The following is a 15671-nucleotide window of genomic DNA, read 5'->3' on the forward strand; positions in this document are numbered from 1 at the left end:
TGGGCTGATGCCCAAGGACAAGGAGGGGGCATGGGTTGGGAGGGCTCACTGGGATCATCATATTGCACCAGGGGGGACACAGAAAGGACTGCGGGTAGAGGATGAGCTGGGAGATGCCCAGGGCAGGCTGTGGTGCAGGGGATCTCGGGGCCCTGGGGAGAAGCAGCAGTGTGTGCTTGGGGGAGCCCTGGTGGGGGCAGGTCTCTTCTCAGGGTGCTGTCTGGGGAGGGGTGGGTGCCCTGGGTGGGTGTGGGCCGGAGGCAGGTTGCAAGGGGCCATTGTGGTAGAAGGAAGTGCCAAAGTGTGTGGGGCCACAAATGACCCAGCAGGATGGGAGCTGGGCATCCCCAGCCTTACACAGCCCATGGGATTAGAAGGGGCCCCTGCAGTGCCCCGGGGACAGCCTGGAGGGGAGTGGGCTCCCACCCTGGCACCTCTGACTCCACCCGGGCAGGGGTTCCCCCAAAGCTACAGTGCTGGGGCTTGGCGCTGTCCTGACTCATCCTATGTCAGTGTTTGAAGGTGCTGTGGAGGTGAGGCTGGTGGATGGCGGCAAACACTGTGCTGGGAGAGTGGAGGTGAAACAACAGGGCCAGTGGGGGACAGTGTGTGGTCGCTACTGGGACATGAACGATGCGGCAGTGGTTTGCAAGCAGCTGGACTGTGGGTCTGCTGTTGAAGCTCCTCAGTATGGACACTTTGGGCCAGGATCTGGCCCCATTTGGATGGATGATGTTGGCTGTAATGGCACCGAATCCGCCCTCTCTGACTGCCCACACGGAGGATGGGGTGAGCATGCATGTATTCATAGCATGGATGCTGGAGTGATGTGTTCAGGTAAGGGGACAGCCTATTCCCCACCTCTGGGGCTGGGATGGGGAAAGAAACCTGGCTGTGCCCTCAGGGAGTAACAAGTGGGCACCAGAGCATTGCCCAATGTGGCCAGTCACACTGCCGAGCTGGGACTGTCATTGTTGGTGTCCCCACCCCCTCAGGAAAGCCCAGTGGGAACCTGCCCAAGGGTGCCCACACCCTGCCTGGCCCCTGAGCTGGCTCAGATGAATCCCCCAACGTGCCCTGCATTGTCTGTTGATTCCCGTCTTTCTCCTCTTATTCACCCAGGACCTGCCTGGCAGTGCCAGGGGCCAGGTCCCCCCATGCCAGAGGCACCAAGAGTGACTCATGTGGCCACCCACAGTACCGGGGAAGGGCATGGGATGGTAGCTGCTTTGGGGTTTTCCTCCCTGGCAGGCACAAGTCCCTTGGCTGAAGCAAAGGGGTTGCTCAGAGAGGAGGAGCGCTTGGCCTGGCCTTTGGAGCAGGGTGGCATGTGGCACCTCGTACCTCTCCCAGGGTCACCCCATGAGAGCCTGCCCATGGGGACACGGTCCCATCCAGGAGTGCTGACCTGCTGCCCAGCCTCTTATGTCTGTCCCAGCCCCTGCCTGCCTTGCACTTCTGGATTTGCCAGCATTGACTGGCTCTCCTCTGTGCCTGCCCTTGCACTGGGAGCTTGTGTAAGCCCAGGGCTGCTCTTCTGTCCACTCTCCTGCCCTCTGCCTGGCTGTTGGCCAGGGACATGAGCATCCAGCAGTGCACTCTGGCCAGGACTGAGGACCTTTTTCCCCAGCAGGTGCCAGAGCAGGGGTCTGGCACAGACACCGACCGCAGGTTGAGCCTCACTACACTTGTGCCCTGTGACATGTCCCATCTAACAGCAGTGCCCCAACAGCCCAAGACCCCCCTGGGAACAGGGCATGTTTCTGGTGGCACCAAGCGGTTCCTCATGCCTGGCCCTGAGCTCAGTGGGGCAGAGCGAGCTGCAGCAGCCAAGAGCGCCTGGGCTCATTTCCCTGGACCCCAAGTGCTCTGGGTGCTGCAGTGCCCAGGGGCCAGTGCCGGGCAGCCCAAGGTCTGTGGGGCAGCAGCAGTTTGTCTGAGCAGTGCCTGTGGCAGTGGGTTTGGGAGGGAAGCAAGCCCAAAAGTGCTGGGCTGATTTCTGAGGAGCGGCAGGCGGGCCCTGCTCTCTTTGTGCCATCAGCACCCTGTGAGAGCAGCTGGGGTGGTCATGGGGCTATTTGCCTTTGGCCACCTTGGAGATGAGGTGGGACGTGGTCAGGGGAGTGCCAGAGGGCTGTGGGAACTCTCAGGGGTCTTTGGTTGCTAAGGGATCTGGCTGGCTGGTCAGAGGGAATAGCCCCTTCTAAGGACGTATAGCGACCCATGACGGGGACCCTTGGAAAACTGTGTCTCACACTTTGTTCCCAAAGGCATCAACATGGTCCGCAGGGTCTGCTGCGGGTCTGCAACAGACACATACCCTCTAGTGCTGTGATGGTGTAGAGAAGGGGTGCAGGGGGGCCTGGATGTGTTTGTGTCACCAACACTCCCCCAACAGCTTCCCCTGGGATGTGCAATGGGTCATTTGGTCACGGCTTGCTTGGAGGTGTTGTGGGAACTGCCAGAGAGTTCTCAGTTGTTTTATTTTTTCCAGGATTTGTCTGGCTGGTAGAAGGGAAGAGCCACTGCTCAGGACGTGTGGAGATCCATGACGGGGAACAGTGGAAAACTGTCTGTGACTCCCACTTTGGTCCCAAAGCTGCTGACGTGGTCTGCAGGGAGTTGCAGTGCGGCATGGCCCTGCCTGTGGCTGGGGCAGCTCACGTTGGAGAAGGGATGAGTCCCATGTGGGATGGAGAGCTGCAGTGTGTGGGGAATGAATCCCTCCTCGCCTCCTGCCCCAGGGGGTCTCCCAGGGACCAGCCTTGCACCCATGCAAACAGCGCTATTGTCACCTGTACACGTAAGGACTCAGGGTGGGGTGTTGAACACCTGAGCTGTGCCAGGGGTCGGGGAACAGAGCAAGGACCATGATGGGCTGGGCGTGAGGACAGGAGGGGTGATGGGTTGGCTGCAGCATGAAAATAGTGCAAGAGAAGAAAGGCATGCTGTCCCTCTGGCCTCTGCACCAGCTACTGAGGGTACAAGAGCACCAATCCACCCTCAGTCCTCCTTCTCTGTCCCCAGAGTACACAGGGTTCAGGCTGGTGAACGGCAGCACGACGTGTGCAGGGAGGGTGGAGGTCCAGGTGCTGGGGACCTGGGGGCCCCTCTGTGCCTCCCGCTGGGATCTCTCAGATGCCCACGTTCTCTGTCATCAACTCAACTGCGGGTTTGCTGAGTCCATTCCTGGAGGAGAGCGTTTTGGGAGAGAGACTGGCCCTGTCTGGAGAGACTCATTCCACTGTGACGGGACTGAAGCCCATCTGGGACAGTGCCCAGTGATCACCCTGGGGGCCTCACCGTGCTCCCATGGGAACAACGCCGCTGTCATTTGCTCAGGTGAGTGCTGGGAAAATGCTGCATTAACTCCATTTGCCCTTTGTGTGCAACACGGCCACCCGAAGCAGGGGTCCCATGGCAGTACCGGGCTGAATTTCTCCCTGGAGAAACCCTTGCTTCCCCAGGAGCCTTCTGGAGGGCTTTGCCTGCTCACACTGACTGCTCTGCTGTGGGAGAGCAGGGGACTGAACGGAGGCAGGCATCTGCCCCCAGGGCAGCGGCTTAGGCCCTGGTGCCACTGGCAGGCCTGGGCTCCTGTGTTTTTCTGCTGTGGGATGAGCCCGTGACAGGGCTGCAGGGCTCTGCTCCATCCCTCGAGCTGCAGACAACCGCAACCCATCCCCACAGGGAGCCCTGCAGAGCCTCCTCCCACCACCCAGGCAGGAGCTGCCTGGGTGCCTCCAGCAGCACCAGACCTGGGTGTGAGCTGCAGAGTGGGCCAGGGCTCTGTCCTTGCTTCTTGTCAGCACAAGGCTCAATCCTGTCCTGTTTGGTCAGAGAATTCCCCCTTGCCCTCCTCCCTGAAGGGTGCCATGTTCCCCGGTGCCGCTGATGGCTGTGGCATCTCTGCTCTCCCCAGGCTCAGCCAGCTTTGCATCCCTGCGGCTGGTGGGTGGAGGGAGCCGGTGCGACGGGCGAGTGGAGATCTTCCAGTGTGGGACGTGGGGCAGAGTCCTGGATGACCAGTGGGACGTGCGAGAGGCCAACGTGGTGTGCCGGCAGCTGCAGTGTGGACAGGCAGAGACAGCCTACAACCCCCCAAAGCCTGAGCGAGGGACAGGCCCCGTAGGGCTGCAAGGGGTCCGGTGCACAGGGCAGGAGACCAACCTGACCCAATGCAACACCTCCCTGCCCGAGAGTGCACTGGCGGCAGGGGTTGCGGAGGATGTGGGAGTCATTTGCTGGGGTGAGCGGCACTGCACAGGCCCCCCAGATGATGGGGTAGGTGGGCAGCCAGCCCCTGACAGCAACTGGGGTTTCTCCCCACTGCAGGGAGCCGGCAGGTGCGGCTGGTGAATGGGGCTGGGCGCTGCGCGGGGAGAGTGGAGATCTACTACCAGGGTAGCTGGGGGACCGTCTGTGATTATGGCTGGGACCTGTCTGATGCTGCCGTCGTTTGCCACCAGCTGGGCTGTGGAGGGGCAGTGGAGGCGGTTGGCTCCGCTCGGTTCGGGGAAGGCTCCGGGCAGATCTGGCTGGATGGCATGAACTGCTCCGGGGATGAAGCTGCTCTCTGGGACTGCCCTGCCAGGCCCTGGGGGCAGCACGGCTGCGGGCACAAAGAGGACGCAGGAGTCATCTGCTCAGGTCTGTTGTGAGATCCTGGTTCCTGGGGAGGCCGGGACGTGGGGAGAGCTGGGCATGTCCAAGGCTGTCCCTGGCTGCCTCTGAACTCCTGCCTGAGCCCATGCTGCAGACACCCATGCACGGGCACCCTCAGTCCCACTGGGGGACACTGGTGAGCTCAGTTGTTCCCCAGTGTTAGCGGGAAGGGCAGGGATGTCAGTGCATCAGGGACTTCTCTCTGCCCCTGGGTGCAAGAGGGATGTGCTGGCCATGCCCCTGCCTGGCTGAGGGCACGGGGTGTGCAGAGGCGTCCCCTCTCCCACAGCCCCAGACCAGCCTGTTCCCCTTGGTGCCTTTCCTTCCAGAGTTCGTGGCCCTGAGGCTGGAGAACAGCGACGGCTGCTCCGGGCGCCTGCAGGTTTTCTACAACGGGACGTGGGGGAGCATTTGCTCCAACTCGATGCCTCTCGACACGGTGTCGCTGGCATGCAAGGAGCTGGGCTGCGGGGATGGAGGATCCCTGGAAACACGGCTGCCCTATGGCAGGCTCTCTGGCCCTGCGTGGCTGGATAACGTGCAGTGTGGGGAGAAAACCAGCTCCTTCTGGCAGTGTCGCTCCACTCCCTGGGACGCGCAGTCATGTGAAGACCTGCGAGATGAGATCCACATCACCTGCAACGGTAACTCTGAGCCACTCAGGCACCAGTGTCACCCCAGCTCCTGCTCCCCACTGGGCACAGCCAAAGGCAGAGAAAGGGTTTGGAGGGGCATTTCTTTCCATGTCAGACCTTATTCCTGCCGGTGGCACAAATGTGACCCCAGCAACACATGTCCAGCAGCAGTTGCCACCCAGGTTGTCAGCAGTGCCTGGGGAAGGCAGAGGCATCTCCAGGTGAGGTCTCAGAAGAGACCAGACAGGGTTCAGAAGAGCCTCCCCTCCATAGACACATGACTGCTGCTCTGTGAACCAGGGACCTTTAGGGGCTGAGCAGTCAGGGTCCCCCTAGATCTGTGCGTGTCCCCTGAATGACTGGGATGCAGATGCTGCCATGACCAAGATGGCACAGGGAGGCACAAGTAGAGCTCAGCCTTGCTGTGTTCTGCACGATCCCCTGAACCAGCCCCCTTCACTACAGGGTTTCTTTCTTCAGAGCGACGCCCAGGAATGTCCCTGGCCCCGTTGGCCCCATGCCCCAACTCCACGAGCTGCACAGGTATTGAGCTGCTCCTCTGTGTACCCTTCTTGTCTGGCAGGGCTCTGCCTGCTGTCTGGGTGCCATGGGAGGTCTTTGCCTTCTCCAGACAGAGAGAAGATTCGTGCCATGGGAGGCGAGGATGGGTGCTCGGGCAGAGTGGAGGTCTGGCACCGTGGCTCCTGGGGGACGGTGTGCGACGACTCCTGGGACATGCGGGATGCCGAGGTGGTGTGCAGGCAGCTGGGCTGTGGCCCTGCGGTGTCTGCCCTGAATGAGTCCGCATTTGGGATGGGGCAAGGCCCCATCTGGCTGGAGCAGGTGGAGTGCCGGGGGACATAGCTGTCCCTGCAGGACTGCTGGGCCCGTCCCAGGGATGGCGGTGCTTGCCGGCATAAGGAAGACGCTGCTGTGCTCTGCTCAGGTGAGTGGCAGGGCTGGGACCTCTTGTTCAGGTGTTGGCAGGGAGCTAGAGAAGGCCGTTCTCCCACTTGGTCCTGGCATGGGCCCTGACCTCCCAGGAGTGAGACCATTCCTGCAGAGTGCAGGAGCCTGGTGCCAGGTGGGCAGCAGCCTCAGTGGAGCTGGGTGTCCTCAGGCCACTGCCTGGGGGGCCCTGCAGCCCCAGGGCTGTCCCCTGGGCTGCCTGTGCCACCCTGCCTGCTGCCCAGAGCAGAGGCCGTGGGCCCTGTCCCGGCCTCCCTTTCTAGCACTACTGGAGGGGCAGTTTGGGTGGGATGTGTCAGGGACATCTCCAGACACACCCAGGGCGTGTTGCGAAGGAGGCTCCCCAGTACCCCCACACCCGTCCTCTCAGCCCAGCTCTCCTTCTCCTCCTCTGCAGCTCCAACCAGGACAGCAGCATCCCCACCCCGAGCAGGTAACTTGTCCTCCCGCCTGAGGCTGGGTATCCCCAGCACCAGGCTGTGACCCACAGGTGGATGGAAGGGGCTCCTTGCTGGGGTGTGAAGCTCCCAGGAGGAGGCACTGGGGTGGTGGTGGGAGAGTTGGGGAGGGCTGTAATTTCCTCAGCAGGGTGGAAGCTTCCCCATTACTATCCCTGGGGTCTTCCACCCTCTGCTGCCTTTAGTGATGGGAGTCAGGACTGGTGCTGCCCCCACCTGGGAGAGGTGTTTCCCTTCCATGTTCTTGCCCATGCAGATCCTACCCGGGGTCGTTTGACCAGCAGCGGGAGAGTCTCAGTGCCCGTCATCATCTGTATCATCCTGGGGGCCCTTCTCTGCCTGCTCCTGGCCCTCCTGGCTGGGCAAGCGCTAAGCGCCAGGGCTGGGCGCAGAGGTGGGTCCTTCCATAGCAGTCCCAGGGACCATGCCTCCTGGAAGGGCTGTGGGGTGCTGCGGGGTGTCACTGAGGGGTACAGGCAGAGCTGGGGGGATGAGACTGTGTGCTGCCACCTGTCCCATGCACCACCCCATTGACTGCCTGGCCATGGGGCACCAGCAGCAAGGGGTGGAGAGAGCTCAGAGGAGGGGGGAGGTAGTGATGGGGCGAGGAGAGAAATGGCAGAGTGGAGATGGCCAAGGCTGGCAGTGCTCTGGGTAGTGCTGGAGGGGGCTCTGGGGCAAGGGAGATGGCAGGAGGAGCATGGGGCAGTAGAGTCCATCTCCATGGTGTCAGGCCCCCAAGCTGTCCCTCTGCCCAGCCCTGCCCATCCTTGTCCATCCCCCGGCAGGGCAGGGGCCCTGCTATAGGCCCATGGGGCACATAAGGGGCAGCTCCATGTAGCGAGGAAACATGGGAGCTGCTCCAAGGTCAGACAAGGGGGGAATGACGCAGGGGCCAGAGGGGCATGAGTGCTGTCTCCGAAAGGATGATGCGAGGGTGACGCTGCCCCAGATAATCTCCACAGCAATGTTGCCCTCAGTGGGGATGTGGTGGCCGTGCCTGGACAGTGCAGTGGGGCTGTGCTGTCGGACCAGTCCTGGGCTGGCCAAAGGAACAGGTTTGGGCGAGCACAGTGGGGTCCCATTGCCCCTCTGCCTGTCCCTGTGCCAGCCCTGCCTCTGTCCCCAGGCTCCAGGAGGGCTCAGGAGCTCTTCCCCGAGGCCGTGTATGAGGAGGTTGGTTACAGCCCGGTGTGGGAGAAGCAGGCAAGGTTTGGTCGCTCAGGTGGGTGTGGGTCCTCCCTGCAGGCCCATCTGCAGGACCCTTTCCCCTGGCCCCAACACAGGGCTGATCCCCTGAAGCCTCCCAGACCATGGTCCCTGCAGCGCTGGGGCCGTGTGGTCTGTGGGGAGAGCATCCAGGTCCTGGGCCTGGGAGAGGAGCTTCCTCCCAACCAGCTTTGCCCATCCCAGCTGGACAGCCCCTCTCTTCCTGCCCCTGCACCCCATGTGACACCCGAGGAGTGAGGGAAGGGGCTGCACTAGGGCAGCTCTGGGAGCACCTTTGAGACAGTGTTTGTCCTGGGGGAGCAGGGTGATTCCCAGCCCTCCTCCCCATGCAGCCCCAGCTCTGTGGGTCCCCCTTCCCCAGCAGCGCTGACCATGAGACAGGTCCGTGGGGCTTGCTCCATAACACCCGCTGTGCATCTCGACAGGCTCCTATTCAGAGGAGTCCCTGACCCAGCTGCAGCCCTCCCCTGGGGACAGCGAGGAGGAGGAGGATGGTGTGGGATCGGCACCAGGTAATGGAGGCAGGAAGGGGCTGATCTCCCTGAAGCTATGTGGTTGATACAGGTGTCACTGAGTGTCACCATCACAGATGGGGAGGACATGGGGGTCTCCTGTGGTGCTGCCACCACCAGTGTCTCATCCCTATGTCCCTGTGCATCCTCCTGTCCTCTGCTCTGCAGGATGTGTCTTCTCACTGTCACCAGCTGCCCTCTCCTTTCAGATGTTCTTGTCCTGCCCGGACGTGACCCAGGGGATGGCTATGATGATGCCAGGGAGGTTTCTGACCCTGGGGATGATGCTGCCCCTGGGCAGGGAGCTTGGGAAATGCCCAGGGCACCAGAGGAGGGAGCAGGGCCCAGGGATTCATGCAGAGGTGAGAGGGAAAGATAGCGCTGCTGGTTCCTGGGGTACCATCCCTGGTGCCACCCAAGTTGCTACCGTACTGACACCCAAAACTCCTGGGAAGGGGGAACCTGACCCAGGAGTTGTCCTTGGAGGGACTGGGGGTGGGAGAAGGAGCTGAATGTGGGGAGGAGTGGGGAGGAAGGTGATGCACAGACCCCATGGGGCAAACTGCAATGTCCTGCCTTGCTGTTTGCAGGGAGCAGCCTGCGCTCCCAGAGAAGTGCTGGGGTCCCTGGAGCTGAAGGAGACACCTCGTCCGTGTCCCTGGGGAGCATGGGCTATGATGATGCTGAAGAGGCGTCTCTGGCACATCCCCGTGAGGACACAAAGTCTGTGACAGCGGAGCTTGGTGCCCAACAGTCCCTGAGCCCCAGGCCAGGAGAGCCCATCCCTGCTGTGCAGCTGGGTGCAGGCAGGAGGGAGGAGAGGCCTGCGCAGCTGGGAGAGCTGTGAGCACCAGGGAACCGTCTCCCTTTACCAAGGGCAGCAGAAATGGCTGGGAGTTCCCTCTATTTTTATTCCCATTTTCACACTGTGCATCCATATTGGTTCTTATTAAAAGTCTCTGGGGGCTTTGACCCAGAGCTGCTGCTTGCCTGCCCAGGTGTCGGGTCATCTCCCTGAGGCTGATCAGGGGAGCAGAGAACAAAGTCACAGTGGTAGGGAAGGGGCGCGTCTCAGGGACAGCAGGCTCGGGGTCAGGCTGTGGGGCTGCGAGAGCCCCTGGTGCCTGGGGAATAATCCTGCTGACAGAGCCATTTCCATCCTGCTGGCCACAGGCAGTTTCTAGTCAAAATGGCTCTAACAATGGTTAAGAGGCAGCTCTGCTCCACACTGCCCCAGCACAGGGTGCAGAGCCACTTTCTGGGACACACAGGGCTGGAATTCCCTCTCCTCATGCTCTGCCAGGACCCCAGTCTCCATGGGCTGTTCCTGCTGCCTTGGGCCCTCACAGACCCCCGAGCACTCTTGTCACAGGCACAGAGCTGCCTTCTTCCTGAGCAGGGGCTGTAAGGCCCCATGGCAGCCCTGGGACCCCCTCCTCCTGCTCCCCTCCAGCCCCCACCCCTGCCCTCCTGCTGCCTCACCAGGGGTGTCAGTTTGGATTTGTGTCGGGGCAGTACTTGTGTGCAGGTACAGGAGGGATGGGAGCAGGGGGGATGGGGGCACCTTTCCCTCAGCGCTGTTGGAGGGCCGGGGGATGGAGAAAGGATCCCCACGAGACGTGTGCTGCAGCCAAAAGCCGTGGTCTGGCCCCTGGCCTGGAGAAGGACCCATCCAGGAGGATGCTCATGTGGGCATGTTTCCATGGCAGAGGAGATTTTGTGTCCCTCCCCTAAAACAGGTGCTGCTGGGAGCTGAGCCAGGGTCCCTCTCCCTTGGCTGGGGCTTTCACCAGCCCCAGCACCCATGGGCAGAAAAAAACACAGAAGCCAGGTGGGGAGAAGAGTTTAATACTTGGGCAGGACCTGGAGCCCAAACTGCCCTCCCTGCTTCCACTGGTGGGTGTCCACACCCCTCCAGCTCTTCCCTGAAAGGCTCCTCTGCTGCAGGCTGGAAGGTGTGTTGGCTCCCTATGGGGAGTTGCTGCAGCTCAGTACTGCTGCCAACAGCAGGATCTGGCCCTAGAGGAGAAGAGGACAGGAGGCGGCTGTCACCAACGTCCTCTCCCACTTCAGCATTGCCCCATTCCCTGCTGGGAGCTCCTCCACCCCTGGGGGGACCCTGGGGGGATCTGGAGGAAGCCCAGGCTCACACATCCCTCTGCTCCATACCCTGGAGCATTCCTGCTGGCAGCCCCCACGGGAGAGCAGCGTTCCCAGGGCGAGACTCCAATGGTGATGGGTGACATGCATGGACATTGCACGCACAGCCTCCATCCCCTAGAAAACTCCCACTGGGATAAGCTCCAGCCCTGGCATTCTTGGACGTGAACAGTCTGGCCCTGTGGGCTGGGTCTGTTCTCTGCAGCAAAGCAGGATTGTCACTGTGCCCCAGATCTGTGCTTCCTCCTGCAGCTCCTGAGGACGTACCTGAGGGGGGTCACAGTGAGACCCCCGACTCTCAGCACTGCTGCCCCACACTGGGCAGAGCATGGCTGTGGAAAGCCCACAGGAGGGCAGCCTTATTTCTCTTAATTTGAGCTCACTGTTCCCAGGGGCTGAGCACCCTGCAGTGAAAGGCCATGTCTCACACTCCGTTTTGGTTGCGGGTGTTTTAGCTGGGGGAGCAGCCAAGGCACCATCTGGCCTTTCCCGCCTGTGCAAGGCTGTGGACAGGCCTGTGCCCCCCTGATCCCACCAGCGCAGCATTGACAGAGACACCAAATACCCCAGGAACAAGAGGTGGACACCAGCCCCATGTCTGTGGGCTGTGTCTGGCCTCAGGAGCTCCTTAAGCTTAAGCCAGTGGTGATGGTGGAAGCAGAAGCACTTGGAGACAGGGTCAGGATAAGAAATGTCAAAGCTGGGAGTCCCACAGCCCTGCCCAGGTTCATCCAACTCAGCCAGCCCTACCTGCTGGCACAGAGGAGAACTTCCCTATGCGGTATGGGATCTCCAGCTGGAGACAGGACAATGTCAGACCCTTATCCCTGGAAAGCCACCAGGGCAGTGTGGCCCTGATCCCAAAGGATGCCTGGGCTGGACCAGCACCCTCACACCACATCTCTCAGTGCAGCCAGAAATGATTCCTAGTGTGCTGCTGACACCTCTCCCCTCCCTGAGGTCTCCCCACACTCTGCTGCCAAGCATTGTCCCTGGGCGGTGGGGTGGGTCTGTGGTGCAGGGCAGTGACCTGAGCTCAGGTCCAGCACAGCTGACTGCTTCTCCTCCAAGACGGGGCTCAGCAGAGGCAGCACACACAGCCCTCCTCACCTCACAGGCAAGCCCTGGGTGGGCAGGGCAGGCCCACAGGGCCTGGAGAGGACCAGTGCCCAAGCTCCAGCCCGCACCTGCCTGAGGGTGGGGAGTCAGGGCAAAAGTACCGCTGGAGATGCTGGGGATTGAACCCAGGACCTCCCACATGCAAAGCAGGTGCTCTGCCACTGAGCTACATCCCCTGGTTTAGTCTCAGAAAATTTCCCAAAGGAACCCAGTGCAGAGCTTCCCCTATGCCAGACTAGAGGCAAAGAACAAGCCGGGCATTTGGGATCAAAGACTAGCCTGAACCCCAAGGTAAAATGTCAGTGCAAACATGGAGCACTGCCCTGTACTGATGTTCCCATTTTACTCCTTGTGCAAGTGCTACCCATTCTGCCCTGGGACAGAGCCTAAGGGGACAACACAGCCTGTGGAGAAGATCAGTTTCACTGCTTCAAACCCACCTTCTCCTCCCCTCCCTCTCCTCCCCTTGCACTTGGAATCATCCTACTTTTGCAGTCATCTGCTCTGCTCCTTTCCATACCTAAAAGCAAATATAAAGATGAAGGGAAAAACATCAGTCTGTATTGCATATAGTTTTCTTGTGCTTCCTTCTCTTCGATGTCTATTTTGATTAAAAAAAAAAAAACAACAAAACAAAAACCACCAAATCCTTAATAAATCAGTGATTTGAGACTTGAATAGTGAGTTTCATCTGCTTCACTGCAGGTGCCTGTGCGAACTGGTTTTCCCCAGGCTCCCTCTAGAGTCAATGGAAACAAGAGAAAACGCTAGAGGCTGGTTCCTCCCAACCTATAACTGGCATGCAAAAGAAAGGTTACAAATCTCTTCCAGACGCTCTTCTCTTGCTCTGCGTTTACGTCAGGACATTTGATAGCAATAGCAATGAGCAACTCTTTGGAAACAAGCGTGTTTCAGTGCAGACGGATGTCAGATGAGATTGTGTGACAGACTGTGTGGAGTCATCATACCTTTCAGTCATTATTTAGAGTACGAAAGAAGACAAGTTATACTTGGTCCCTATTCCACCCCCTCCCCCTTTCCTGAAGAAACAGAGAGCAAGAAGGTGTGGAAGGAAGCAGGGGATTACAAAAGAGATACTGAATATTGCTTATTTTGAAAACAAGAGATTCCCAGGGATTCCTAGTGCAAAAAGGCAAGTACCTCTGAAAAGTAGAAAGAATAGCTTTCAACATACACGTTTGATTTGATTTGATGGTTTAGCATTTGTGCAACAGAAGAGATGAGTTTGGCACATAGGTGTGACATGTTTGCAACAGGTCTGAGTGAATGTGGAATTTGCCAGGAATGGGGTGAAATAGCTCGCAGCCTCTTTAAAATCTTCTGCTCTGGAGAAAGAATCCTTTGGGAGAGTTTGAGAAAGGTAGAAAGACGACAACAAATTCTCTGAGGACTCGAACTGAAATGTAAACCAGAAAAATCAGGGGGTGAGAAAGGCTTGAAGGACTCTCTCTTTCTCTGTGCTATCTAGGAGGAAGACTGCAAGAAAGGAAAGAAGCAGAGAAGGAAGGATTCCTTTCATCCAGACGGTGAAATAATCACACTTGGGTTTTGCCATCTTCCTGTCTCGGCAGGATGAACTGAAATTCAGCATGGGAGCAGAGGATGAAACTGCAGTTACTGAGTTCATCCTAGAGGGTTTCTCAGGGCTTGATCAAAGCCTACAGCTATTTCTCTCTCTGCTCCTTCTGCTCATATACCTGACAACAGTGATGGGGAACGCAACCATCATTTTCCTCATGTGTGTGGATCACCGCCTGCAGACCCCCATGTACTTTTTCATCAGCAATCTGGCCTTCCTGGAAATCTGGTTCACATCCTCCACAAGCATCAAATTGTTTGTGATCCTGAGTTCTGGTAGGAGAACGATCTCACTAAGCAGCTGCTTTGCCCAGTCCTGTTTCCATTTTGCCCTGGGCTGTATAGAGTTGGTTCTACTTGCTGTCATGTCCTTTGACCACTACGTTGCCATCTGCCAGCCTTTGCGTTATGCTGCCATCATGAAGCCTCAGCTCTGCATCCACCTGGTTGTTGCTGCTTGGGTCATTGGCATCACAGTCTTGAGTTACCGTCTGGTCCTCCTCTACAAGCTGACTTTCTGTGGCTCGAACAAGATCCACCATTTTTTTTGTGACAACTCCCCCTTGTTCAAATTGTCCTGCTCTGACCCCAGCCTGCTTTGGAAAATAGACTCTGTTTTATTATCGTTTATCCTACCAGGTTCCTTATGTTTAACTCTGGCATTTTACATGGGCATCCTTTTCTGTATTCTGCACCTGCCAGCAGCCGCTGGGAGGAAAAAAGCTTTTACTACGTGTTCTTCCTATCTCACCACCTTGGCCATTGCATATGGGAGCTGCATTGCTCTCTATGTGCGTCCTTCCAGAGATGTTTCCTTGGACACAAACAGAACTGTGGCTTTGCTGAACACTGTCCTGTACCCAGTCTTAAATCCATTCATCTCCAGTCTTAGAAACAAGACTGTGCTACTGGCCCTGAACGAAGCCATTGCCCATGCAACAACACAGCTTTTCCCCTAATCCTGATGCATTTCTGGACAGCAATTCCAATGAGCTGCTACGTTAAATATGCTAAATAATACCAGTGCATAGGTATGTAACCTGCAAATACAGCTGCCTCAGGAGATGCATGTTCTTGTTGGGTTGTGTTAGGTTAAGTGAGAAGAAGCTCATCTGGACACACAAAGAAGGCACTACCGATGGCAGGAGGAGTAACTCAGTCAATACCCTGCCCCAGCTGCTCCCAGACCTGTCACAGGAGAGCCACCAGCTCATCAAGAGCCCATCTCCACAAAGCGAGAAGAGCACAGAGGCACCGTGGCAGGTGGGAACCCAAATGACAGGCTCCAGAGGAAGGGACATCTTGTCCCAGCTCCTTCCAGGGCTGCCCTGGGAGAGCCGTCAGCCCCGTTGTCCAGGTGTGAAACCCACCGAGAGGAGTCACTGTGAGCAGCTCTCTGGATCACCATTTGGACTAAGGGAATTGTCACCTGAGGGCGTAGGACACATTATGGGATGCAGGGGAAGAGCATTTTTGGATTGCACAGGACTTTTATTATGGGAAGTGTAGGGGAGGACCCTGACCAGTGCAGTCTGTCCTGTCTTCTCACTAAACTTAATTTCTAGCTCATTCCTGTGTGTGGGAATCTCTCTTCTGCGTGAACATGTGAGCGCAGGGGGATGAGTGCAGCAACTGGAGAAGGACCAGGGGGTCAGACAGCCCGTATGTCATTAGTGCCAGCAATTGAGAGACCAGAGTGACTGGACTTAAGAGTTTGTGTGTGTGTGTGTGTGTGTGACTGGGGTGGTCTGTAGCAGCATCTGGAATGGGGCTGCAGCTTCAGGGGGCTCATATGTCCAGGTGCCTGCAACTGGGGATGTTGGTATCCAGGGCAGCTACTGAGGAGACTGAGCATCAGAGCCCAGCTGCTGGAGGGATCCACCCTGTATGGGTATATATAGAGAACAGAACAGAACAGAATAGAATAGCATAGAATAGAATAGTTCATTTGGAAGGGACCTACAAGGATCATCTTGTCCAAATCCCTGGCCACTTCAGGTCTGACCAAAAGATAAATCATGTTATTAAGGGCATTGTCCAAATGCCTCTTAAACACTGACACGCATGGGGCATCGACCACCTCTCTAGGAAGTCTGTTCCAGTGTTTGACCACCCTCTTGGTAAAGCAATGGTTCCTAATGTCCAGTCTAAACCTCCCCCGGTGCAGCTTTGAACCATTTCCCCACGTCCTGTCCCTGGATCCAAGAGAGAAGAGATCAACACCTCCCTCTCCACTTTCCCTCCTCAGGAAGCTGTAGAGAGCAATGAGGTCACCCCTCCGCCTCCTTTTCTCCAAACTAGACAAGCCCAGTGTCCTCAGCAGC

General features: G+C 58.2%; 1 protein-coding gene across 1 annotated transcript; it reads left to right on the top strand.

The window, feature by feature from the left end:
* Positions 1-3027: 3027 nt before the first annotated feature.
* On the top strand, positions 3028-4661 carry LOC309604019 (scavenger receptor cysteine-rich domain-containing protein SCART1-like; the record flags this gene model as incomplete). The annotated part of the gene is made up of 3 exons (XM_082338900.1): positions 3028-3346; positions 3933-4249; positions 4336-4661. Coding segments are annotated over 3 exons (962 nt in total), but the record flags the coding sequence as incomplete, so codon positions are not given.
* Between the last annotated feature and the right edge of the window lie 11010 nt (positions 4662-15671).

The sequence above is a fragment of the Platalea leucorodia genome (genome assembly GCF_965183815.1).
Source record: "Platalea leucorodia genome assembly, contig: HAP1_HAP1_SCAFFOLD_303, whole genome shotgun sequence".
Classification (NCBI taxonomy): domain Eukaryota; kingdom Metazoa; phylum Chordata; class Aves; order Pelecaniformes; family Threskiornithidae; genus Platalea; species Platalea leucorodia.